This window comes from Phyllostomus hastatus, unplaced genomic scaffold, assembly GCF_019186645.2.
Source record: "Phyllostomus hastatus isolate PE091 unplaced genomic scaffold, TTU_PhHast_1.1 phas_scaffold_114, whole genome shotgun sequence".
Classification (NCBI taxonomy): Eukaryota; Metazoa; Chordata; class Mammalia; order Chiroptera; family Phyllostomidae; genus Phyllostomus; species Phyllostomus hastatus.
In genome coordinates this window covers 1,682,378-1,708,327 of record NW_025334006.1, presented here as the reverse complement: position 1 = coordinate 1,708,327, position 25,950 = coordinate 1,682,378, and the positions used below count along the sequence as shown (strand labels likewise).

Below are 25,950 nucleotides of genomic sequence, written 5' to 3'. Positions count from 1 at the left end.
TGTGATGGGCGACTAGCAGGTTACCTCATGCTGTGGAGACGGGTCAATTTACTTTAATTTTAACAGTGAGTTTTTATCCTTCGGCCCATTCCAGTATCTTCTCACTTTTATGGAAGCACTGAAGTGTCAGGGTTTGGTTTGTTTTTGTTTTTTTTTAGACTTTATTTATTTATTTTTAGAGAGAGGGGAAGGGAAGGAAAAAGAAAGAGAGAGAGAAACATGCATGGGTGGTTGCCTCACACACACTTCCTACTGGGGACATGGCCCACAACCCAGGCATGTGCCCTGACTGGGAATCAAACAGGTGACCCTTTGGGTCGCAAGCCCGTGCTCCATCAACTGAGCTACACCAGCCAGGGCTGAAGTGTCGTTTTCACTGTGATTAATTATTGCCATAATTTCTAATCTTTTGCTGGGCCAGTAAATTCCATTCATTCCTTGGTCAGTTTCACTTCCGTTTCTGAGTTAATGTCTGTGGAAGCCCCTGTCCTCTCCACCTGTTCAGTACCAAAACCGTAGCGGGAGTCACAAAGCGGGTCTAGCAGCCCCTCCTTGGCCCCAACCCCTCCATCCCAGGGAGCTGCTCTAGCTGAGCCGGCCCCTCTTGCCATCAACCCCAGGGTGGTGGTTCCATAGTCCCAGGCAGCTGCCACCCTGCTCTCTGTCATCTGAACCTGCCTCCCTGCCTGCCTGGCCACACGGGCTCAGGCCCTGGCTCTTGAAAATGGGCAGAGCACTCTGAGAACTTGCGGGTCCAGACTGCCCTCCCCAACCCGGCCTCTGCACAATGCCCTCGCCCAGCAGGCCCACGGTGAATGCTGAGAAGCTGAGCTGAGCTGAGCCAGCTCCCTGTCACCCCCAGGAGATGACAAGTGTCCCTGACTCAGGTAGCCCTGTCCTGAGCACAGAGCAGCAATGGCCCACGCTGCACACAGTGTAGCAAGGAAGGCCACCACAGGGGATGGGGCCAGCATCCTTGTCAGCAGCTGTAGCAGCAGCTCTTAGGGACGATCAGGTGGTAGCTCTGAGGACAATTACCCAGTGGGAAAAAAATGCAAATGACCAGAAAGTTAAGAAAGCAGATCAGCTTCCACCACCTGCTAAGACTTGAAACAGGGCCTGTGATCTATTCTTTCTTGGTGCAATACAAAAGGTCCTCCTATCTTGGACCTGGGAAATTAATGTATAAGCATGAGATTGGCTTCTGAAGGGCCAATGGAAGGAGGATTCAGCTGCATGAATGTGTGCTGAGTGCTTACAGTGTGCGAGGAACGGCGAGGGGGCAGAGGTGGAGTGAGATGCAACCCCTGCTCTGAGGAGCGGCAACGCGCAGGGGAAGACAGGCCTCCACGTGACTCCGATTCAAGGCCAGCGCTTGCTTCCCGGCAACAGGCATCTAATAGCCTTGGTGTATTACCTCCCCCTTTTCAATGCCATTTTTGTTTTTCTCTTTCAAGTATCATTTCCATCCATAATGGTCCCACTGGCCCGGATTTTGCCCAATAAGAACCGAGATGAACTGAACGGCTTTTTTAACAAACTCATTAGGAACGTGATTGCCTTGAGGGACCGGCAAGCGGCAGAAGAGGTAACGTGTTTTAATGGGACACGGCTTCAGAACGGAATGGAGCCTAATTTGGCATGGCCGTCTCTTTTCTCCCTCTTCCCTCCCAGTTCCGCCCACCACACCACGGTGTCCTGTCTCGGTCTAGAGCTTTCCAGGGGCGGGAGAAGGAAAGGACAAAGGCTGATGAGGGGCAAACAAGAAGGAGAGAGCAAGGGCAGGTGGGAAGCAGGGCATGGAGCAGCCCAGAGCAATCTGCCCGCACTCTGAGGTCAGCAGACTTAAAGCTCCCCTGCAGAGCCACGGCCACGACCTACTTCAGGGGTCACCCCCTCACAGGCTGTACCCACAGTGGAAAGAATTCTCTGGGTCACTGTGCCCATGTGTGCTTTTCATCAGGCGTACTCCTTACACCGAAACACGGTGGCGCTTTGCCACATGAGCAGTATCAACATCAGGGAGTTTAGGCAGCTGTCACCCACCCCACATTCCCTTTCAGCTTGGAAGATGACCTTCCGAAATCTGAAGCTGGGGGCCCCTTCCTGCTCATTGGAAACCTAGGGGTTTCTTTTCTCCTTACGGACTTGTGCTGTGATGCCAGGTTCCTGCCCCAGACAGCAGGGAGTTGGAAGTGCACCCAACACGGCCTTCCTCAGGATGCATTTACTGTGCTGCACTTTTATCTGTGGAATTATTCATTGCGTACCTAACATGTGCTCAGCACAATAGCAGGCTGGGCTGGGGCTGGGGCAGAGGGTCCTGCTCTGAAGACACTTCTGTTCTTGGCACACAGTAGGAATTTGTTGATGGCACTTGGCTGAGGAGGGCAGTGGGAACATTTAGTGGTAAGGAAACTAATTTCGATATTGGATGTGCGGGTGCATACACAATGTTATGCTTTAAGGGTCCTACGTCATTCAAGAAAGTTGCTTAAAAGAAAGAACACGGCCGAAATGCCTTATCCTGAATCGACTTGGGCACAGGGTGGCTTTGAAAGGGTTTCCTCAAAGGCCAGGTGGCTCAGAGGGACTGACAAGGAACAGACATGAGGTCCAACTGTGGCCGCCTTGGCCGGCTGCACACAGCAGGCTTGGGTGGCAGCATCTCGCCCTGCCCAGGCCTGTCCCCCGGGGGGGACTGGGCAGCAAATGTGCCCGGGGCCAGGAGATGGGGAAAGCGCTTACAAGCTCACAGCCCCTGGGCCCACAGCACCATCAGCTCAACTCGATGCCCCTGAGGGGCGGGAAGAAGGAGTGAACGGGTATCCCTGGCCAGGCTCTGCAGCCTGAAGAGACAGCGCTCATCTGGGTTCAGCTTCTCCAGGGGAGGCTGGAGCCTGGGGATGGAGAGGGAGGGAAGCTGGTTTTCCAACCTCACCGCTGCTTATAAAGGGCTTCCTGGTGAGCATGCGGTCACTCACACACACCCAGCCCCCCCGCCCCCGCAACCCCACCTCCACCCAAAGCCCACTGGCTGCCGAGCCAGCCTGAAATTCTAAGACCGTTGCCCCCGAATGGCTTACTAAGAGGTGAGGGGTTATTAAAGATCCAATTACTGCGATTGCCTCGAGCTTTTCCTTTTATAAACTCGAGAGCAATGTGTTTCAAACAATGACTTGATCTGAGAAAAAAACCTCCCAACCACAAATCCAGAACTGCCTGTGTCAAGACAGAGCTATACGGTTACTAAGAAAACTTGCTTTAAACCCATCTAAACTCTGTAGACATTCCATCAAGCAGATGTGTGTTTGCGCAGTGGAAAATGCGGCACAGATGTTAAAAGGTAAATATTTTTCTAAGCTCTAGCCGATGGGTGGATTAGACACCTACATCTATCAGGCTGCGTATTTTTCTTGGATATAACCATAAACCAGCAGTGTTTCGGTCCTAAATGGGCAGTGTTCAAACAGCCTCCGTGATGCAGTGCAAATAAAAGAAAGCCATCTGCGCTAATGCTCCTCTCTGGAGAGCAGCCCTTTCTGGCCTCTGTAGCTGGAGGTTCAGACAGATTTGTGTAAGACTCGATGGCCCTGCAGCAGCCTGCCTCGGCCAGGAGGAGAGGAAAGGATGCCAGCTGCGCTCTGCCCTTGGGAAAATCCAGCGGTGTGGGTGTGCTTGTGCCTTCCCTGCTATCATCGCCCTCACCCCACTCCAGCAAAGCCGCGAGCCAGCTTTAGGGGACAGGGACACAACTGTATCCCACCCCAAGGAGTTTCAGACACGCCAGCCGAGTCCTGTGGTTGTTCTGGGGCCCCTGGTCCGCATCTAGGACATGGAGTAACGGCGGGGTATCACCTGCCGTGCAAGCCGTTACGCCCTGCCTTTGCCCCACGGGACCAGAGCTAGCAGTGGGGCCACCACAGCCTCCCAAATGGTGACCAAGCAGCAGGAAGGAAGGTACGGTTAGCCATCCCTTGAGGACGCCTTTTGGAAAACAGAATTAGCGGGGCCAGGAGAGAAAGAGGTAGCCCAGTGGTAGCCATTCTCATGGCTATTCCAACCTGAGCAGGCTGGCAGACACTAAGGCCCTGCCTCCTTACTCTCAAGGTTCTAGATGCCCAGACTTAGCTGTGAGTCCTGCCGCTCTCTGCCAAGGTCACCCACCTGGGAAGGAGAGGAGCTGCGAAGGTTCCTGCTCATGATCCAAGGCTCCTGCCCCAAATGGCATGTAGTTGTGAGCACACCCAACACGGCCCTCCTCGGGGTGCATTGACTGCGCTGTATCTTTATCTGTGGAATTATTTGTTGCATCCCTAACGGGTGCTCAGCACAACACCAGGCCTGGGGTGGTGCTGGGGCTTGGGGTCCGGCCCCGGAGACACTTCTGTTCTTACAGAAGGAAAGCACAACCACACGTGAAATAACAACAATCTCAAAGGATGGAATTAAGTGCTGAGGTGTGTGGCAGAGAGCATTCATGTAATAAAAATCCAGAAGCCAATAAACTGAGAAAATACTGCCACATGTAACTCGCTTTGAAATTATCATATTTTGTTGGTGCTTCTGATACTCTCCTTTTGCTGTTTTATCTATAAACTTCAGAAAAGAGTAACATATTGTTTGTCACTCATCACATTAAAGAGCTTTTCAAAGAAAGGAGGTGCCAGGGATATGCTTATTCAAGGCCAAAGCGGTGTGTAAACGCTTCTGTGGTTACTATTAGTGATAGTGAAAATATAAAGAATATGCAAATTGCTGATAAGGAAGAGAAGGAAAAATGGTAAGACAGCGCTATCCACTTAAATGGGGTAGGGGATTACTGAGAAAAAAAGAGACCCAATAGAATGGGGCTAGGCTAAGGGATGCAAAACGCAGGCTGGAGACTATGAAGAAAAACTTCACCAAAGCAAGTTCCTCCCTCCTCCTCCCCCTCCCCCCACCCCCAGTCAAGGGTCTGTTCACTTCCTGCTGCTCAAGAAAAACATGGCCGCCCACAGAGGCCCTGAACCGTGCACTAGTGAGCGACGGAGCACGTGCTTTGACTTAAATCTCTATGCTGCTTTAATTGTTTTATTGTTGGAAAGCCAACCTACCAACAGCACAAACCTGGATAAAGTAAAACATAAAAGCCCCCTGGTTTTCCTGTCTCTTCTAGCTCACTGTGAACTGTTGGGTGTGAATGTTGCTAAAGATTTTCTCTGCATGGACAAATTTATGTAATTATGTGCCTTGTGCATTCACTGTTTTTACAGAAATGAGATTCTACTGTGCAGATCGTACTGCAACTTGCTTTTTTCCTCACCAGAGTAGCTTAACATCTTTCTGATCAGCCCACCCTCACCTGAGGGCATGGTCCTTGATTTTAGAGAGAGGGGAAGGGAGGGAGAGAGAGAAATATCGATGTGAGAGAGAAACACTGATCTGTTGTCTCTCATACGCACCCTGTCCAGGGACGAAACCCACGCAGCCTAGGCATGTGCCCTGACTGGGAACTGAACTCATGACCTTCCTGTTTATGTAACAATGCTCCAACCTACGGAGCCACACCAGCCTCATCCTTTTTGATGGCATCATAGTCTGCTCTTAGCTGCACCAGCCTGTGAACTAGTGCAGGGGCGTCCCAGGTTCTCGCCATCTCATATAACCCCGCAAGGAGAATCCTTGTTCTACCCTTGAAAGGCTGCATGTACACGTCTTCTTTTGTGTTCCAAGAAACCCCACTCATGTGATCCTGGGCCAAAATGTGCATTTTCTTCTTTTGTCCCTTAGAGGCGGAGAGACTTCCTCCAACTGGTCCTGGATGCCCGGCATTCCCCCACCTCCGTGGGTGTGGAGAGCTTTGACATCGTCAGAGAAGTCTTCTCCAACGAATGCTCAGCGAATCCTTCCCAGAAACACCAACCCAGGCTCCCGTCCAAGCCTCTGACTGTGGACGAGGTCGTGGGCCAGTCCTTCCTCTTTCTCATCGCTGGCTACGAGATCGTCACCAACACCCTCTCCTTCGCCACCTACCTGCTGGCCACGCACCCTGACTGCCAAGAGAAGCTCCTCAGAGAGGTGGACCGTTTCAACGAGAAATATGTGAGTACAAGCTGTGCCCAGGGGCCCATGTGAAATCGACATGACCATTGATTTTGTGTTTGTGGAAGTGAAACTGACTTTTGTAACTGCCTTGCTAAAACCACATTCTGAGGTTACAAGTTGCAGTAGGGCCAGTGCCCACCTTCTCCATCTCTCTGGGTTAGCAAGAAAGGTGGAGTGTCCAGAACAACAGAAAAATAAAGAAAAAGAAAAATTGCACATGTGCCCTCGGTGTTCGGGCAGTCCACGATTCCGGGCCTGGCAGAGGGAAGCCGCAAAGTCCTCGTGGGTCGGGGTCAAAGGTCAGCAACGGGGTCAAAGGGGTGGTTCCCCAGTGCTCGGACTGTGGGGTTGCCGTGCTCAGGCAGCAGGTGTGAGTCAGAAGATGGAGCCGAGTGGGAAGGCACGAGTGGGCACGAGGAAGATCGGGGACACAGAGGAGGAGGGCTGTAAGTGCAGTCGGGGGAGACGGAGCCGCTGGTGCCGAGTTCGGCTACGTTGTCACGCCATTTTTGTCTGGATGCTTATGTGTGTATTGCTTTGACTTATGAGTTGTTAAAGAAAATCTTTTTTTTTTAAAAATCTGTGCTTTAAAAGGAAGAGCACCGTAATAGAATCCTTTGTATGACATTCCGATGTAATCACTAGTCACGATTTTTCGGGGGTGGCCTGTTCTCTTATCAGAACTATTAGAATTCTTTTCATATATTGAGCTGAAAACTGCTTCCCAGAAAATCCCACTGCTTTATCCCACCGGGGAAGTAGATGCAAAGGGAGCCTTCCTTCCCCAGCGCATTAACTGTGTCACTAAGTGCCTCAGCTCCTGGCTTACCATGAACTTACGGTCACACTCAACTTCCACAATGTTCTGACAACTGCCAAGGCAGGCCTCCCCAATCCACTGCTTAGGGGGGTTTTTTTTGTTTTTTTTTTTGAGCCTAGATGCAAGCATTTGTATTTATCCTTATTACCGCTAGAGTCAGTCAAAATAATTTTGAATCTTGATTCTGCCATCTGTCATATTAGCAATTGCTCCAGCTTTGTGTCATCTGAGACTTGCTAAGCATGTCTCCTATTTCATCCAAGTCATTGATTAAAATGTTCAACAGGACAGGGCTTCCCTCCAGGTTGACATTGATCCATTAATCGATGTTCTTTGGGCATGGAGTCTCAACAAGCTGTGAATCCAAATCACCCTACTCCCCACTCCCACCACCTACTTCATTGATAGTTGTGTGGGGTTTTTTTAATTGAGGGGGAGGAGGAGGGGCCAAAGAGGACTGGGGAACATACTTTAAGAGAAATACCAGCAGCTGAAGGGCACACCTATTAGGATGTATTTGTGGGCAGGTAACAAAACCCCAAATAAAACGGATTTTAAGGAGGTGGGTCTTATTAGGACAGATAATTGAGCAGCTCAGGGATAGATGAGGGTTCAGGCAACTCTTCTTCCAGGCCTGTGATGGGCTGAGGTCCTAGGTCTCCAGTTCCTGGTCGTGCTTCCGTAGTACCGGCCCCGTCCTCAGCTGTGCCCCGAGCAGCCCGCCAACAACGCCTGGACTACAGGCTTCCTTGCTCATCATCAGTGGAGCAAGGAGTGTCTGTAGCCCCAAATTCTTAGCAAGAAGTGTGAGGTTCACTGTGATAGGGATGCGTAGATCACTGCCCACCCTTGAAGCAACTATTGTGACCAGGGGGATGGGGGGCATGGAATGGCGTGAGCCAATCAATCAGACGCCCAGAGTCTATCACACTTGTTATATGGCCAAGAACTTGGGAGAGCACCTCCCAGAGGAGGTTCTAGCTGCTGTCCCGGGAAGGCAATAGAGACTGGTCTCATAGCCCTGGCCAGGTAGTTCAGTTGGTTGGAGCATCGTCCCAATACACCAAGGTTGCTGGTTCAATCCCCGGTCAGGGCACCTACAAGAATCAACCAATGAGTGCATAAATAAGTGGAACAGCAAATCGATCTCGATCTCTCCTCCTTCCTCTCTCTCTGAAATCAAATTTAAAAACTCAAAAAAGATTGGCCTAAATAAACCAAAGGCAGGTCAGACTAAAGCCCTTTAAGCCCCTGGTGCGTGCCCAGAAGTCGGCAGACGTGACAGCGAGTCACACGGGTGCAAGTCATGGCCATCCAGGTACACCGCACACCTCCAGGGAACTCCCTCACTCACCAGCTGAAAAATAAAAGCAAAAATCAAAAAGACAAAAAATAGAAAAGAACAAAGAAAAATATGAAGTTATGTCTGTTAAAGCAATACCTCCCTTCCAGAGAAGGCCCTCCAGGGCACTAGACGGCAGCAATGATGGCGTCTGGAATGCGTCCCCCCAGCAGCACCACGTCTCTCCGGTCGGTCCTCTCCCAGGAGGACACAGGAGTGTCCCTAGGCTTCCGGTCAAAGGCTCTCACAGACACCACCCCTCACCTCTGACATGGCCCTAACTGGCCATGACCTACGGAGGATGACACTGTCATATTAAGCCCTGGCCTCCTTCAAAGCCCTCAGCCTAGGATGGGGGACTTGTTTCCCCACAGGACCACTTCTGGTACTGACAGCCCACAGACCAAGAAACATTTTGGTAGGTAAAGTCTTCAAACTTTAGCAAATATAATGCCATCTGGGAAGATTGTTTAAAATGCCAGTTTCAGGGTTCCCACCCTTAGAGATTCTGATTCCATTAGTCTAGGCCAGGGCCTAGGACTCTGCATTTTAGCATTAATGTCCCAGGTGATTTCGATATAGGTGGTTCCTGCTTTCACTCTGAGTAGACAGCCTGAGTAGGCTCTCAGGGTCCGGATCCCAATTCGAAGAAGAAACAGAACCCAGAGCCCTGCCCCAGCCACGCAGGCCCCCCAGGTCATTGTCTTTCTCTAGGTAACCGTTGGGGCTGTCTCTGAGAAATAGCAATACAGCGTGTCTTTTTAAAAACATTAATTTGGTAGTCACAATAGTGTTAACAGGAGCACAGCCTTGCACATGGTACACACTCGATAAATATTTGTAAGTTCTCTTTTTTCTTTTATTCTCCTTTTTCTCCTTCCTCCTCCTTCTTCCTCCTTTTCTTCTCCTTCTCCTCCATCCTATAATCAGAGTCTTGTTAATATGGACCATCTGTCAAGACGCAGAAGTGCAGATGATATGTTCACACATTAGATATTTTCCTGAAAATGTGCATGTAAAGAATGACGTGCTGTAATTTCCTGCTGCTTTTCATTCAACAAATATTTCTTGAGTGCCAGTTCATGCCAGACTGGGGCTCCAGACACTACACCCCAGGATGTCCCAACCCAGCTCTTCCATGCTGTCCCTGTCGAGCCCCAGTCCTTGTTGGGTGGCCTTCCCTTGTACTTGTCGGTGACATCTCCAGATTTGAGCTCCACCGTTTCTTGTCCCCGAGTCACATCCTTTTACGGCCACACCCCACAAGAATCTCATGAAACCTATGTCTCTCTTTCAAAAAAAAAAAATAGTATATATGTACCCTGTATCCATTAGGATGTTTTCTGTTGACAATGTTGAAAGCTCAAACCACATTGGCTCAGGGAGTTTGTTGGCCTCCGAGTCACGAACTCTCGAGTCGGGCTGCCTTCAGGTATGGCCTGGTGCTGGGGTCCCGCTCTGTCCCCGGGACCCAGGTTGCTCTCTCCCCGTCCCTCAGCTCTCCTCACACCCCATTCTCAGACAGGACCTCCCAGAGAGCTCAGTATGTGGAACAGCCTGAACCAAGAGAAGTACAAACATGGAACCACTCTGCACTTTTTCCTATTACTTCTCTTCCATGTGCTTTGATGAATCTCCTCTCTCTTTCCTTGATGATACCTGACCAGGTCTCAAAAGTTGCTGGTCACTTTTAGGCACGAAAAGGTCCAGGCCACTCTGGTCCTGTTTAAAACTTCAGTCCCCAAGTAAGTGCCCTTCCATCCCCTTCGCTCAGGCTGACCTGTGGCCTGAGGCAGCTGCTCTGGGGAGGGAATGTTGCCTGTTCTCCCACCCTCCCTTCTCTCCTCCCCTTGCCCCTTCTGGGCCCCCTTCTTCTCCCAGGCTTGGGGCCCTCAAACAGATCCCCAAATCCTGCTTCACTGGGCTTCTCCCAGTGCCTTCCCTGCGGTGGCCTCTGGCATGCACTGGACGCCAGAGTTACTCACGGGGCTCCTGGGACCTCCCCACCGCACCATGCCCTGACGGGGGAGGGGCTCCAGTGCCCACAGCCAGCTTCTGCCCCACAGCTTCTCGGTGGTGGGGTCTCCTGGTGACAGTCAGCCCTCTTGAGCAGCAATGATGGCTTGTACAGTGTCTACCTGGGCCACAGGCAACACACATCTTGGCCACACCGACGGCGGCTGCTCCCTCTGCCATCCCCTCTCTCCGCCCTGACATCTTGCTCCAGTTACTTCTGCTATGCTCCAATGGGCAGAGAGGGCAAATGAGCAATTCCGCTCCCTCAGCCTATGACCACCTGGTTTAGGCAGCTGCCCCCAAGCTTTGTGAGTGGTTCTACCTGAGACCCCTTCCTTGGCTCGGGACAAGGGGAGAATCCTCTCTTGGGCTAACGACTCCTGGCTCTGATGAATTTTCTATACATCCCTCTAATCTCTGCATTGGCTGAGGCTAAGGGGTAGAGGAGAACAGTTTAGGTCCAGCCTGAAACAGCAAGAGTCTCCTTCTGGAAATCTCTGCGAACACCTCACTGACGGAGATTGGGTCCTGGGCTCACCCCTCAACCAATCGCGGTGGCCAAGGAGAATACGACACTTTGATTGGCTTATACTTGAGTCACTCGCCCAATTGCTGAAGTGGGTGTCTAGGTGGGGCCTTACCTGAACCCCGCAGATTTCCAGAGGATCCCCAAACCTCTGTTAATGGAAGTGGGGTGCATGGCTGCTAAGTGGCTGGAAAACAGTGTGTCCACCCATGTACATAGACTCCGTGGTTCCCAGATTAGAAGCTCCCACTTTCAAACTTCTTGTTCTGCAATGGCACGTACCCTCCTCTGAACTTAGGTACTTCTTGTAAAGGATGCTGCCGCTGCATACCAAGTGTCCTGTGATGTCCACGGTCAGTCATGCCTTCCCTGTTGGTTAGAATGAAGCCCAGGCTGACAGCCTTCATTGCATCCCTTCCCAGTCAAGACGGGAAACAGTCAGTGGTACAAGTCAATAATTCAGGAGCTCTGCTTTTATCAGAACTGAACTTCCAGCGTGTATAACGATACTCAAAGGCCTCCCTTCACCACGGAGGATTATCTCCTACACGTTTTACAACGGACACATTCTGTCCAGCGTGACCCCATGTCTCACCACCTGTTTTGACCCAAGGGGCCTTGATTGCCTTTCTCCATTCAGGGTAGAGATTTCTGTTTCAGTTTATAACACGGTTATAATCTACTTTATAATTCATGACTCTCCAGGGTGCTTCATGGAGACACATGTTTTCTTTCAAATCATCTGACTTTGGACTTTTGTCCAGCTTTCCGCCCTCTCTTTCCACCTCAAAAATGCAGCTTAAAACCTTCTTTCTCAAGTCACCCAATTTCTTGGAGAGCTCTCTCCTTTCCCCGTGTTTTCTTAGTCATATCGAAGGGGAGGTGTGTTCATTAAATTCAAGAGTTGAGAATGGAAAGATTTGTGCCCCTTGCACCGCTCGTAAAATTAAGGAAGTGCACCAATGATTTAATAGGACCTTTGTAATGTAGATGCTTCACTGTGTTCTCCAATATCCAATTTTGAAAAGGATGCGAGAAAAAAAAAGCAACTTCTTTCCATATAAATTGTTTTTGCTATAGCTTTCGCACTTTATGTTGAAATTATCGACTTCTGATCTGGCTAAACCACTCTCTTTTTTCTCTTCGGTGCCGGACTGGGCTAGCCGAAATTTATGACCCATTTTCCTGCTGCTTAATTGTTGTTATAAATCTGTGCAGAACCCAGTTGTAAATTTATCACAAATTGGACTAGATTGATAGATAGCCTCTCTTTAGGATAATTTGAACATAGCTACGCCTTAGAAGAAAGGCCAAATTCTTAAAACTTCTCTTGAAGAGGTGCTTTGTAACCATTATAAATATCTAATTAAAATACAACGTATTCTTTTTCTCTTAAGGATAAAAGAACATTGCACACTGAGTGTTTCGGCTGATTAGCTCATGCTGCCGATGTGAGCCAGGTTGAGGATTTGTTCTTTGAAGCAGCCAGAGGATCTCAAAGGGAAAAAAAAAGGATACTCTTTGGCTACATTTAAAAAAAAGAAAATTTGCCTACATTTGCCTCCAACTAGCTATTTCGTAAATACACATTCTTTGTCACAGGGGGAGAATCCGTTGAGAAAATCATGTGATAGCATAACACAAATATATCCTCACCGTGGGGGAACATGCCTCCCCGTTTGGCGCCCACCCAGGGCGAAGTTTCAGGGTCACGTTCACACAGGGAGCAGAGCACAGTGGGCTTTAGGACTCACGTGGAGAACCGGAAGTGGGTTTTCTCCCACTAGGAAGGGTTCCTGCCGAGGTCTTGGTCTGCTCGGGTCTTGCTGTCCCACATTTCAGGAGGAGTAAGTTCAGGGGTCCCCCAGCCACACAGGGCAGCAGGGGGTCAAAAGACGCATCCCTTTCCTACAGATCGTCACAGCATGGCGGAGAGCAAGTTAGCGAGGCCCAAGGAGAGAAGTAGGAACCAAGAACAACTCACAGCCCTAAAGTCCAACTAAAAAAAACACGAAGCCAAGAACTGGGACAGCAGCAGGGTGAGACGTGCAGCCGTGGACTGCAGAACCCGCCAGCAGGTGGAGCATCTCAACACTTGACCTGGGGAGCCTGTGAAAAGTCAGGCGCTGACTCAGTGGGCCTGGGGCGGGGCCTGAGACTCTGCATTTCCAGCAAGCTCCCAGGTGATGTGGGCGCTGCTGGCCCACGGCCCGCACTGTGGTCAGCCAGGTTCTAAACCTGCTCCGCCTCTCTCAGTTGTGACGAATGTAGCAAGTATTTATTTATTTAGTTTAAAGATTTTATGTATTTATTTAGAGAGGGGGAGGGAGAGAGAAAGGGAGAGAAACATCAATGCATGGTTGCCTCTCACATGGACCCCACTGGGGACCTGGCCCGCAACCCAGGCATGTGCCCTGATTGGGAATCAAGCCAGCGACCCTTTGGTTCACAGCCTGTGCTCAATCCACTGAGCCACACCAGCCAGGGTGCAAGTATTTATTTCTAATGATAGTTACGGTACTTGTGTTCTACAATGATTTACCTTTTGTGAATAAATTAAATCAGTTTCAAAAGTATTCCAAAAATATTGATGCCACTCTCATGTTATCAAGTGAGAGAGAAAGTGATGAGGGAATTGCCCAGTCCTGGGCGTCTTTATTTTACTTTTTAGTCCTCACCCAAGGAAGTGTCCACAGATTTTAGAGAGAGAGGAAAGGAGGCAAGGGGGAAGAGGGGGGAGAGACATCAGTGTGAGAGAGAAACATCAATCCGTTGCCTCCCACATGTGCCCTGACCAGGGATCAAACCCCCAACCTAGGTGTGTATCCTGACCGGGAATTGAACCCACAGCCTTTTGAACCCACGGTGTATGGAACAACACTTCAACCAACTGAGCCACCAGGGAAGGGCAATCGTGGGCATCTGTAGAAGTGTATGACCCATAACCCTAAAATTATCTGGCTTCTTAAACAATTTTCTCCAGGGTAAGAAGTAGGGAGAGCTTCTGAGTCGGTTGAAGGTCATTTTCAAGGCAGAGGAAGGCGGCAACCAGAGCCTGCTCCCAGTGTGCACGTGTGCACGGGGCCGCATGACAGCCCACGGGCGCCCGTCAGACTGGGTCTTTCAGGCAGGGGCCCCATCCGGACCAGAAGCTCCGCTGATGAGTCCTTAGTGTAGACGGAAGCTTCAGGTGCCAATGAGAGGCCAGGCCAAAGTCCTGTGGTCAAAGACAACTCCACGGATGCTGTTTGCCTGGGCGCAAAACCTGTGCTATTCTCACTGCACAAGCAAGAGCCGCAGTGCAGGACCTTGGAATGTGTCCCACTTGCACACTTCCTGCCCTTCATTCTGGGGTGTCTGTCCCCAGAGAAGTAGACTCCCTCCCCCTCCTCTGGCATCCCAACAGCTAACAGCAGAGCAGAGAAGACCTGACCCTACAGGAGGGGCTTCTGGGTGTGTACCTGGAACTCTAGCTCGGGTGTGATGATGGGCGGACCTGCTCCCAAAGCACCACCCCGGGAAGGAAGAAGGGAGACAGGGTACGAGGTACTTCTGGCCCCATCAGTAGACAACTCAAGCGCCCCCAAAGCAGGGCGACCAGTCAACCTGGATCAGGTAGCAGAGCCCCAGTTTTCGACTGCCTATATGATTATTACACACACACACACAATAGTCCCTGTGGTCCAGGCCACCTGCCCATTCTCTCCGTGGGGACAACTGCCTCTCTGGGGCCACCTGTGCAGTGAATGTGTGCTGCTCAGTGCCAAGAGCTTCCCCCGCCACCACCCAGAGGTCCACTCTTCCACCCTGCCAGCGGACACTCTAAGCCCGTGCCCATGTGACCTCTGGGGAAACTGACCCACCTTGACTTTGAACTGCTCCCAGGGACCTTGGCCGTGGCAGCCCCAACCCCAGGCCTCGTGCCAGCCAGGAGCTCAGAGACCCACAGCAGATCCCTGCCTCTTCTTCTCTTGCTTCTCCCTTTTCTTCCAGCCCCAGTTCTTGGGTTTCTCTCATCTTGCTGCTCTTCAAGATTTGCAGCTCTACTTAATCTTCTTGATTCTTGTTCTGGCCCTGTTCCCAAGGTCCAGAGAGACACAGAGGCTTTCCTGCGCCACCTCCTGACCCAAGGGCCGCGGGGGGCCCCTGGCTGTCCCAGAGCCTGTGAGTTCGCACAGTGATGCCCCGTGTGCTTGCAGTGGTGTGGGGTGGTCCATCAGGCGGGAGGCGGGTTGAAGAGCAGGAAGAACTTGCAGGTGTTTTTCTGGGCCACCAGGCTTAATCAAGTGTAGCACTTCAGCACTTGCAATTTTTAGCAATTAATGCTCCGAGTCCCCCTCCATCTTGAGTCCCCACAGAGCACTTCTGTCATGGCAGAGGGAGAGGTGACCTGCAAAGGGATGGTCCCCCCGGGAACGGGCCACGCCAATTAGCATCTATCTGGCGCCCTTCATGTGGCAACTCAGAGTATCTTATACTCCATATCCAGGCCTCTAGAGAGGCCAGGCTTTGCTAAGCAAATAAGCCAGTGGGGTCGGCTCACATCAATCCAGGAAAGCAAGAATTAAAAATAAACTTGGGCGAGGGAGCTCCGCAGGTGGAGCTGGCGGTCCGCAGGCCCGCTTGGCAGGGAGCGGGAGTCTCGGCTGAATGGCCCGTTTATTTAACCACGGCTCACATGATGGGCTCTTACAGCATCAAAAGTATGGGTTTTATTCCCAACAATTAGCTTTTAGAATAAAGAATAAACACATACACTTAACAAAAAAAATGTCATTGAACGCTACTCATCAAACCCACTTTTCCACCAGGGGAGTAGAATGGTATCAGCTGTGGCCAATTTAAAGACTCCTACCCCGACCCCTGACCCCCACCCCAATAAATAAATAAATAAATAAATAAATAAATAAATAAAGACTCCTATTCCCTCAGAACTTTTGCTATCAACCCATCACTGGGCTTTAAATTTCACTATTAGGGGGTTTTTTCCCTTTGTTTTAACCCATTACCCATCATTAAAATGCCACCACTACTTTTGCCCTGGCCGGGTGGCACAGTGGCTTGGAGCATTGTCCCATGAGCCACAAGGTTGCAGGTTCAACCCCTGGTCAGGTCACATACCTAGGTTGTGGGTTCAATCCCCGGTTGGGGTGCATAGTAGAGGCAGCCAATCAGTGTTTCTCTCTCTCTCCCCCACCCACTTCTTTAAAATCAATAAACGTATTCTCAGGTGAGGATTAAAAAAAAAGCCACGGCTCTTGGGAGGGGTGCTACACTCGGGTCCCCACAGGGCCTCTCGTCCACTCAGCACAGGGTACAGCGCAGGGCCTCCCCACAGCACCCGGCCTAGGAGCTCGTGATGAACAGGTGCTGAGTGGACGAAGACATTCCTGGAAAGCACGCTGGAGGTGGGGAGGCACGGGGAGCTGCCTGAGAGACGCACGTGGTTACTGCGTCCTGGCAGACGGGAGTCAGAGAAGGCCACTGCGAGGGTCACGAAGGCAAGTGAAGGCAGCACTCGGCAGTCCCTACAATCCCACAGTTGGGTTCCCACAGGACTCCCGTGGGCCACTTCACACACACACCAGTTCATGCCCAGACCTGTCACACCAAGGAAAGGAAGGAACCAGGGCCCTTGGGCTCTGAGGGGACCTTGAGGTCCCATCTAGAACAGTCTCCCATCTAGGACAGGTATCCACAAGATCATGCCACTCTGCTTGAATGCCCCCAGGAACAGGGAACTCACCACCTATAGTCCCTCCATTATCCTTGATAAAGGTCTTCCTACATCACTTGAAGTCTGTCTTTGCTCACTGCCCACCTACTCACCCTTGTCTACTCCTCTCCCAGTGTGCCGTACTTATCTACTAGCAGTCAGAGAATTAATAGCTTCTGCCTGGGGCAGGGAGCAGGGGGGTGGAGCAGCTACTTCCACCCGCACTAACAGCCCGTTACTGGACATCTCAGAGACAGATGGAGAAAAACCGGAAAATCAGTAAAGAATAAGGGACCTTTCTAAAATGCTCACTTGTGGTCCAGACATTTACTTTACTCTTGAGTTCTCTGGTAAATCTGTTTTGCCCCGGGACTGTGAGGCAAAATTATGTTTTGTGTTGGGGGTGTGTGTGCGTTGAGCCTTGTATGTTACAGCTGAATACGGTGTGAAAATCTCAACCACATGAGCCTGTGAGGCCAGGCATATGAATATTCCAGATCAGAAAGGAGAGTGGACTCCCCTGTGAATTGCAATGTGTGAGGTTTATAAAGCTAAGCACTTAGAGTTCTGTCTTTAAAATTTAAATATTGAGATTGGGTCTCTAGGAAACAAGAGGCAAAGCCTGTTTCTCAATCGCTTAATTTGATTCCCCCCTTCCCCCCCCTCCTGCTTTTTGGTAGCATAAGTTGTTTTTCAAAGCCTCCTTCCTTGAATGCTCCCTATAGAAGGAATGTAATTAAACTCCACTGGCCTCCCCCTGCTGGGACCAGGCTGGGGCCAGAGCAGCAGGGTGCGTAAAACAGATACCCCGCAAAAAGAAATCCTTATTAAAAGATAAGAAGAGGATCAACTTCCCTCTGGTTAGGAACAAGGAGCTTGAGAAAGCCACCCAGGCTCTTTCGGCGATGGGCTTATTCTCAAAGACGTTTTAATTAGCAATTTAAGGCTAGAAGGGAGAGGATCCACCCCTCGCCTCCTTAGCTACATGTGCGAAGTTCAACTCCAAGAGAAACTAGTAGTGCAAGTGGCTGAGAAGAAGGGAGGTCCGGGGTCGAGGGGCGACTCTGGAACAAGGAGAAACTTTTTCATGAAATGGCCTGGTGAGGTACGCTGGCCTCGTCACCCACTGTGTTTGGGGTCCCCCTCTTTAGGGGGTGGTTCTCACCCCTCCATGGGGCTGGGCGCTCACCACCCCACCGGCAGCAGGGTCATGAAGCTGTCACCAAGGAAACAGCTCCCAATCGATCATACTACGATCAATTGATCGTACTCAGATGAAATCTCCACCTCTCTGGCCAAGGAGCACTGCGCCTGAAAAGAGGGGGCCCAAGACCTGCGTGCTGGCCCCAGCCCTTCCAATCGGGACGTGGAGGCACTGAGCTACCACTCACTGGAGGTGTGACAAGGGCGACTGACATCGTCTGTGCTCCTCAGTTTTCCTGTCTGTAAAATGGGGATATGAGTGCAAAGCTCATAAGATCGTCATGAGGATTAGGTGAGTGAATCCACGTATGATTCTGAGCACAGTGGCAGGCGTACATACATGTGCTACGGTCACCTCCTCCCTGTGCCTCAGTTTCCCTATCTGTGAACAGAAGGGATGGACTAGACTTCTCTGCTGGCAGTGATAATGACTCCTGGGTGTCTGCAGGCCAGGCCCTGAGCTAAGTGCTTTCCACATAAGTGTTCACTGGGTCCTCACTAGAACTTTATGAAGCAGGAGCTGTCACTGTCCCCAGTTAATCAGTGAGGGGAGAGAGGCTGCGCAGTCAGGGAGCTCCAAGACAGGCAGGAGCCACAGGCGAGAGAGAGGTTTTAAGGAACTGACTCGGTTGATGGAGGGGGCTGGCAGGTCCAGAGTCTGCAGGGCAGGCCAGCGGGGTGGAGGCTCAGGCAGGATTCAACACTGCGGTCTTGAGGAAGACTGTCCTCTTCTTCAGGAAATCTTAGACTTTGCTCTTGAAGCCTTCCACTGATTGGATGAGGTTCATCTAATCACCAAAGGTATTCGCCGTCACTTCGAGGCAACCGGTTGTAGGTGTCAGCCTTGACTACGAGTACTTTCACCACAGCACTGAGGTTCACGTTGATTAATAATGGGGTACAATGGCCTAACCAAGTTGACACAAAAGACCAAGCACCACGGAGCCTTCTAGAAGATAACATGCCAAAGGCTATGCACTAGGGAGGGGCCGGGCCGGGACAGGAGCTCACCTCTCCCAACCGCTGAGTCTCCGTTCTTCTCAATGTCATGTCCACATTCAGTGACTCGGTGACACTGAAGCTGCCCCTCCATGCTGCGGTGTCCTGCCTGCCAGGCGGGTCAGTGCCAGCTTCAGCACCTCTATAAAGGGGGCTTCCAGGCTGCCTGCCCGCGGCGGGGGCCTGAAGCCACATTGGCACGGCACTGGGGAAATGCCAACTTCCCGGGCAGATGGGGGCGCACACTGTCCTCGGACCCCTTCGCTGGCCCCACCTTTGACTGGTCATTCCGGCGCTCGGCCCCAAGGATAATGAGTTCCTGGACGTGTGGTGGAGTTTCCCCTCACTGTGTGACATTCGCACAGTCCATTCTCCAAGTTCATAGACCCTCTTCCTTCGTAGCCCACGCAGTGCAAGATCAAGAGCTCACGGGCAGCTTCAGGCCTGATGCCCCTCTGTCCCTGGAACGTTCCTGAGGCAGAGACATCTTGCCCCAGGGCCGCTTTCCGCCTCCACAGACACGCAACTCATTTCCTGTCTCGCTTTTTATGGGAAGCCGATCTTGTCTCATTCATCACAGGAAGTTCTTCTCCAGCCAGCCCAGGCTTTCTCTTTGGGCTCCACGCCCCAGGAATCTTCCCCGAGTTGCATTTCCTTGTGGTTCACTTGCACCGTGTTCTGTGGCAGAGAACAGGAAACAGGCGTCCGAGCCTTTTTGTCTGGCAGCCTAACGGCCAGCCCGGCCCTCCCTCTGCTCAGCCTGGTGCTGCCGCCCTTCTCCATGGGTCTCCGCTGGACCCCAGGTCTGACGCTCCCCCGCCTGGAGCCAGCTGTTCCATCAACTGCTGCTGAGAGCCATTTGCATCTCAGTTCAGGAAAGTCCTTGGGACACAGTGGGAGCTGGGGGGCAGCTTTGCATCCTGAGACTGCAAAGGGGCCACCTGCCCCGCCTCCCAACAGGACACTCTTCCAGGCCTGATGCCTGATACCTCTGCTACGCCAGCTGCTCCCCCACCCCCACCCCGCCCAGTTCCTGAGTCTCCAGCTGAAGAGGGCTGAGGTTGTGGAGAGACCCCAGCCAACCTCCAGGCAGACCTCTGACTTCAGGCAACTAGAGACCTTCGAACAGCTCCATCTCCTATCCACGTGGCCACCCATTCCAGGGACCTGCATGCAATCAAGGCCCAAGGGCAGTCTTACACTGAACACCTACAAATGGCAGATGCTTGGGATCCCCCACTGGAGATTCGGGTCTAGCCGACCAGCAGCGAGGCCCACCATCACACTTCTTTAAAAGCCCTAGGCAATTGTAAGGTGTGGGCAGCGGAAGAACCCCACCACACTTCCAGAAGGTGTAGAGGCTGACCGCACTGAGTGACGCAGCGAAGTCTGTAAATACTCTGCATGATCACTGGAAGCGCTTTTTGCTTTGTAGAGAGGTCACTCCCCGAGTCACCAGGAAGCAGTGGGTTTTCTGCGACAGTGCGGCCCATCCACAAAGCCAGGAACTGAAGGCCCCACAAGGCCCTCCAGGGCACTGCTCTTAGAATTACGGTCCTTAGGCACGGACAATGCCCAAGCCAAGAAGTCAACTGCTCTGTGCCCCATGTCCAGGAGCCAGAGGGGCTATTTCTCTGTCTCATAGACAAGACAACAGACCCCTCACCAGGTCCCCTCCAGGCCACATGTTATCTCAGAATCCTGGGGTGTTTCTGGCTGCCTGGAGTCTCGGTCTCTCTGCCTCTCCGCCTCTCTGCTTTCCCTCCCGCCCTCCCTCATCCTCTCTCCTTTCTCTGAAAAGCTCATTTAATGGTTCCCCAGCCTGGCTGCAAATTAGTGATTTATAGACCTGAAAGATGCTAATGATGGCGGTCACCACCACCATCATCCTAACCGTAAACATTTATGGGGCACCGTAATTAGTCATCATAATTTTTATGTGTTAAATAAATAGGACCTAACTCTATAAAGAAACGGGTCCTACTAACTGAGGATATTATGCAGATTAGAAATCTCCTAGAAGCATCTACTGGAAAAGTCTCAACTTCCAACACACACACACACACACACACACACACACACACACATTCAGCGGCTTTGTTCCTGGACCCAACTCCCTGCGGGTCCCTTCTACCATTTCAAGGGGTATTGCCCATCTCCTCGGTTCTCAGCCTGTGGCCAGGGGCCAGCTGTAACTCTCTGCTGCCTGCGTTGGCTACGTTACGTTCTGCGACAGAAACACCTGTTTCCTACTTGTTTTTATCAAGCGGTGATTCTTGATAATCAAGTATTCAATATCAACGAATACTGATAATAATTACGATGGAAACACCAAGAAGAAGAATTAGTATTTGTTGAACACGTGCTCTGTGTCTAGTGCTGAGCGAATTCTAACAAGCAGCTTGACATTTCCCCCCCTTTGAAAGGTCAGGCGATTGAAACTCAGTGATTAAACGACCGGCTCAGGCGGACGCAGAATCTACGTTAGAACGCGGGTCTGCGAGCCCCAGCGTTCCTCAGTGCTACCTTGGGAATGACCATGAGGTCTATGGTTGTAGGTCCACACGCGTGGCCAGTGTCCAAAGTGGTTCAGCACACGTGTAGACGCACTCATGACACACCACGTGTTAGCACGTGAGAGCCGGGGCTCTGTCAAGGTGTTGGGAAGTTCCCAAAGTCATTTTTTCCTCCAGTCTCGGGTGTCCTCCCCCTGCCCTGTGCTAGTAGGTACCTGAGGACATGGTCAGGACAAATGGCATTTTTACTTCTATCCTCAGCTGTGAGAAACTAAGAAATCAGAGTAAGTCGAGATATGTCTTTACCATAAAAAACTAAATTAATTTAATTCACCAGCCAACAAACAGATCGAACAACATGATAAGCCCCAGCAAAGGAAAGAAAGAGAGAAACCGAAGCCAGAAATACACTGTTTCTTTTTCCTTAACATTTGACAAATTTACACTCCCTTGTCTGCCCTTGGGTGTCTTAAAATAAAATTCTATCACTATTTCCATGTAAAAAACTTTTTCTGTATAAAATGCAACATATCAGGAATTTCTCTATTCATCTGTCTCCTGGGTTTCAGGCAGACAGCTTCTTCCCCGGGGAATCATTTAGACGTTAAACCTGTCGTCTCCCGCTGCATCTAGTAGCATTGTTCTCCCCGCCCCTCAGAGTGTTGCGCACTGAACAAGGGCTGGGGGTGTCCCGACAGCACCTCCTCGGGCTCCACGTGCTTTCTGGTGGCGCGGGCCGTGACTTGGGGAAACCAGCCTGTCCGTTCCTGGCATCTGCACAGTGTCCTGGGGGATGTGCGCGCACCGCCTTCCTTTTGCACCGCTGAAACGAGGGGTGAAAACGTCCCCCGTGCCTCCCGACCTCACTTCCCACATCCAGCTTCCAAGCCTGTGGGGACGCAAGACGGGCCTTTTCCGATCAGTTCATTCCTTCCCACGTGGATCTGAGAGTGGAACAAGAAGGGAGCCGTGGGTTTAAGCCAGTCCCGCGGGCGCTCCACCTTGGACAGAAACTTCCAGAAACCAGAGCTTCCTAGTTGTCCGTGTCCACAGAGGCCTCTCCCTCCGCAGCTGGGACAACCAGTGGCCAAGAAAGCAACAGATTTTCCCTCTTGGACTTCGCCTTCCTTAGTCGTTTTGAGAAGGTCGGAGTCGGCAACCTTCGAAGGAGTTTCCTATTCTCTCCCCGCCCCCTCCCTCCTCCTCCTTCCTCTCCCCTTCGGCGGGGTGACACACTTCTGTCCGGAGACCCCTAGACAAGCGCGGCTATGGGCACCATGAGTGTAGGGTTCTCTGTGTCATCACATCCGGGCACACAGTAGGTGCTCCATGTCAGCTGAATGAGTGAATGCATAAAAGCTAAAGTTGAAAGGAAGTTAGAAATCCTGCCATCTAATGCCTTCATTTCACAGATGAGGAATCTGGGGCGAAGGACATTCTGAGGCCGGCGGAGGTTTACTTGACCCCCAGGCCCGAGCTCATTGCGCTGTGCGCTCTAACAGCCTGGTCCCCGCTCTGAGGAGACCGAGCGTAGACAGTGTGCCCCTGGCCCTGGCCCTGTGTCTGCAGCGGGGCCGCAGGCACAGTGCACCCCAGCACACCACTTGGGCTCCTCCCTCCGCGTCTGCATTTTCTCTTCGGGATGAACAAAGAGTCCTTTTGTCACTGCATGGACCTCACCTGCCTTCCTCCCTGCAGTTTCTGCTGCAAACAGCCTGGCTGGCCCTGGCCTGGCCTTCTTCAAAGGTTCCTCACGGCCATCTGGCACCCCGTCCTCCTCGACGCCTCTGCTCTCAGGACCACTTTGGGGATGTTACACGCCCTTCACGAGATTTCACCCCTCCCTCCCCGAGCAGACACGGGCATTTCTGCCACAAACAGGATTCCACAATTTTAAAAAAAAATCATAAACGCTAAACACAAACACAAAAACTGGTGGTGTACCAGGAGCCGCTGAGAGAATGCCAGTCATCAGCTAAAAAAGTAAGTGCATTAGCCTGAAGATAAGCCATCTATCTCTATTACACTCTGAATATTAGATTAGCCAACTGGTGGACATTTCTACAGCTACGCTAGAGCACAGAAACAGTAGAAAGTGTTTTTTTCCCCCTTGGTGTATAATCACCGAGAAACGGAAAGGCACAGAGATTAAAAATCAGACGATCTCCGTCTTGCTTATCCAGCTGAGCTAACCCTCGCCACGCCATTCTTGTCGGTGGGAAACTGCCAACTCCTGAATGAAAGTCAGGGGTGTTTTCTCCCGTAATTTCCCCGCCAAGCTGTGCTGCTCCTGAAAGGCATTACAATGGAGGGAAGCAACCCCGGGCCACTCACTGGGATTGTTCTCGAGAATTCTGGACAGGCCACACGTAATTCAGCGGGTCACTCACCGAGACCCCGGCTCTGCGCACCTTGGCTGCGGCACTCGGGTGAGCCAGAGGTGATCGGCGCCACGGAAATGCAGAGCAAAACTCTTATCAGAGGATGTCATTTTTTTTCTAAATGTCATATATACAATTTTTATTGGAGCGTGATGACAGATAGTGAATAACTTAACATAAATTTGCATACTATAATACAGCTGTTAATTTATGATCATATTAAAGCACGAAGTTTTGTAGTTTGGGGCACTTAAAAACCTTAAGTTTCAGAAACTTTCCCTCCAGTCTGCCGTTTATTTATTACTTACCTAGGGCTGCCACGTAAAATACAGTTGTCTGGGCACATTTGAATTTCTGAAAAACAGTGAATTATTTTTTTAGCATTAGTATGTCTCCGGCAATATTTGGGACATACTTATACTAAAAAATGATTCATTGCATATCCGAAGTTCACACTTGGCTGAATGATGGCACCATCATTTGACAAATCTGGCAATTCTGTTTTTACGTAATAAACGCTATAAGCCCTGCTGGCTCTTTGCCGGCAGGGAGGGGGCTGTTGTTTGGGGAGGGCACCAGCTGCTGGGGCCTCGGTACCTTTAGGCGGAGTCAAAGGAATCAGATGGTGGAGGCGCCCATGGAAAGGGGGAAACTGAGGCAGGCAGCACCAGGGATGGTAGAGCCCTGTTTTTCCAAACTTTTTGGACACGAGCCATTATTACAGCGCAGGAAAGTGAAGGGGGAGTTTTTTTAAAATTCTGCTTTACAAATAAGGAAGCATGTCAGATCAGTTAGGAGACTTTCTAAACCCTTTTCACTGATCTGGGGCCACACTGGCAATGAAACGTAGGCCTCCCAACCCCCTAGCCTGGGCTTTTGGCTTTGCTCACGCACACTTCCTGCTGTCCAGTCTCCTGGCCTCCAAGTTATGATACACATTCTGGGGTCCATTTTTTTTTAATTTTACATAATTTTATCACTTCTATACCATTTTACCAGTTCATATTTTTCTAAAATTTCCAAGATTTACATCATTTCTGACCTAAACTGAGTTTATCATTGCTTATGGCATCCACTTGACTTATGGCCACTTTTAAGTTAAGCCACTTTGGTAATTACCCTCTGATCTTTAGCATCTTACCACGTTCCAGCCCAGAGCCTTGTCTCGGTATACTGGCACCTCAGTAAGTCCATACCGGGCACCCTTCCCCATTTTATCTCCTGGGTGGACATTGTCAGAGACATAAGAAAAACGTAATAACAGAAACCAGTATTCACTACCATTTATTCTCCCTAATCTATCACGTTGGTAGAGTACCTATCACAAATAATCCCCTGCACAGTGAAAAGATAGGCCCAGAGAGGTTAGGTGTCTTTCTCAGGGTCACACAGCAAATATGGAGCGCAAGTGTTCCTGCTCTGACGCTCATGTTCTGTCATCAGGACAGGGGGCTACTGAGCTGAGACGCCTGCAGACAAGTACACTGGCTGGAAAAAGACGTCAATCCAAGAGCCAGCTTCCTGATTTGCAGATTTTTCTCACATACACTTGTAAAATGCTTTCAAAGCAAAGGGCATGTCCTAGCTATGGCCCGAGGGCCACATGCAGCCCAGGATGGCTATGAATGAGGCCCAACACAAAATCGTAAATTTACTTAAAAACCCTTTTTTTTTTTTGCTCATTGGTTTTTGTTAGTGTTTGTGCATTTAACATGTGGCCCGAGACAACTCTCCTCCTTTCAGTGTGGCCCAGAGATGCCAAAAGGTCGGACCCCCTGTAAGACTTCCGGGCACCTCACACTCACTCAGTGTGCCACCCTGTAGACCCTCTCCACGGGCAGCCGCTCCACAGGTCACTTCTTTTCCGGCCGTGAGAGACGATTTGCAAAGAAATGCATGGCTTCCAGAGCAAGTTCCCAGAATGCCATGCTTCCTCCCCTGCTCTCTCCCCCAAATCCAGGGGCTCCTTCCAATACTGTCATCAGCTCAGTGGTCACCCAGTTTACAAAGACAAGGGCACTGGGCTCCCTCCCTCCTTCTGCCCCGTGGAACAAGCTTGCCAGCTGGTTCCTATCTGAGCCCCTGGCGTTGAACATGGTTCTCTGCCAATGCCCCAGGGGTCAGCACAGAGGAGCCATGACCCACAGCTTCAGGGTGGTGCGCAGCAAGGACGCTCAGAGCAGGACTCACCGACGGTGTCTGCAGGTCCCACGGCCCTTCACCAATCTCACCTCCGCCCACCCTAGATGGGGCCAGGCTGCCAACTGAGAGCACAGGCTGTGGGTCAGTCTCCCCACCTCAAAGCCAGCCTGAACCCCTCTACCGCCCGTGGGGCCCTGAGCCT

General features: G+C 51.1%; 1 protein-coding gene across 1 annotated transcript in view; it reads left to right on the top strand.

Annotated features, from left to right (window-relative positions):
• TBXAS1 (thromboxane A synthase 1) overlaps positions 1–25,950 on the top strand; it is a 137,821-nt gene that overhangs the window by 88,980 nt on the left and 22,891 nt on the right. Inside the window, exons 8-9 of the mRNA XM_045855777.1 lie at positions 1,458–1,588; positions 5,773–6,084. Of these exons, the coding sequence (XP_045711733.1) occupies positions 1,458–1,588; positions 5,773–6,084 (443 nt within the window). The remainder of the gene's footprint in view (positions 1–1,457; positions 1,589–5,772; positions 6,085–25,950) is intronic.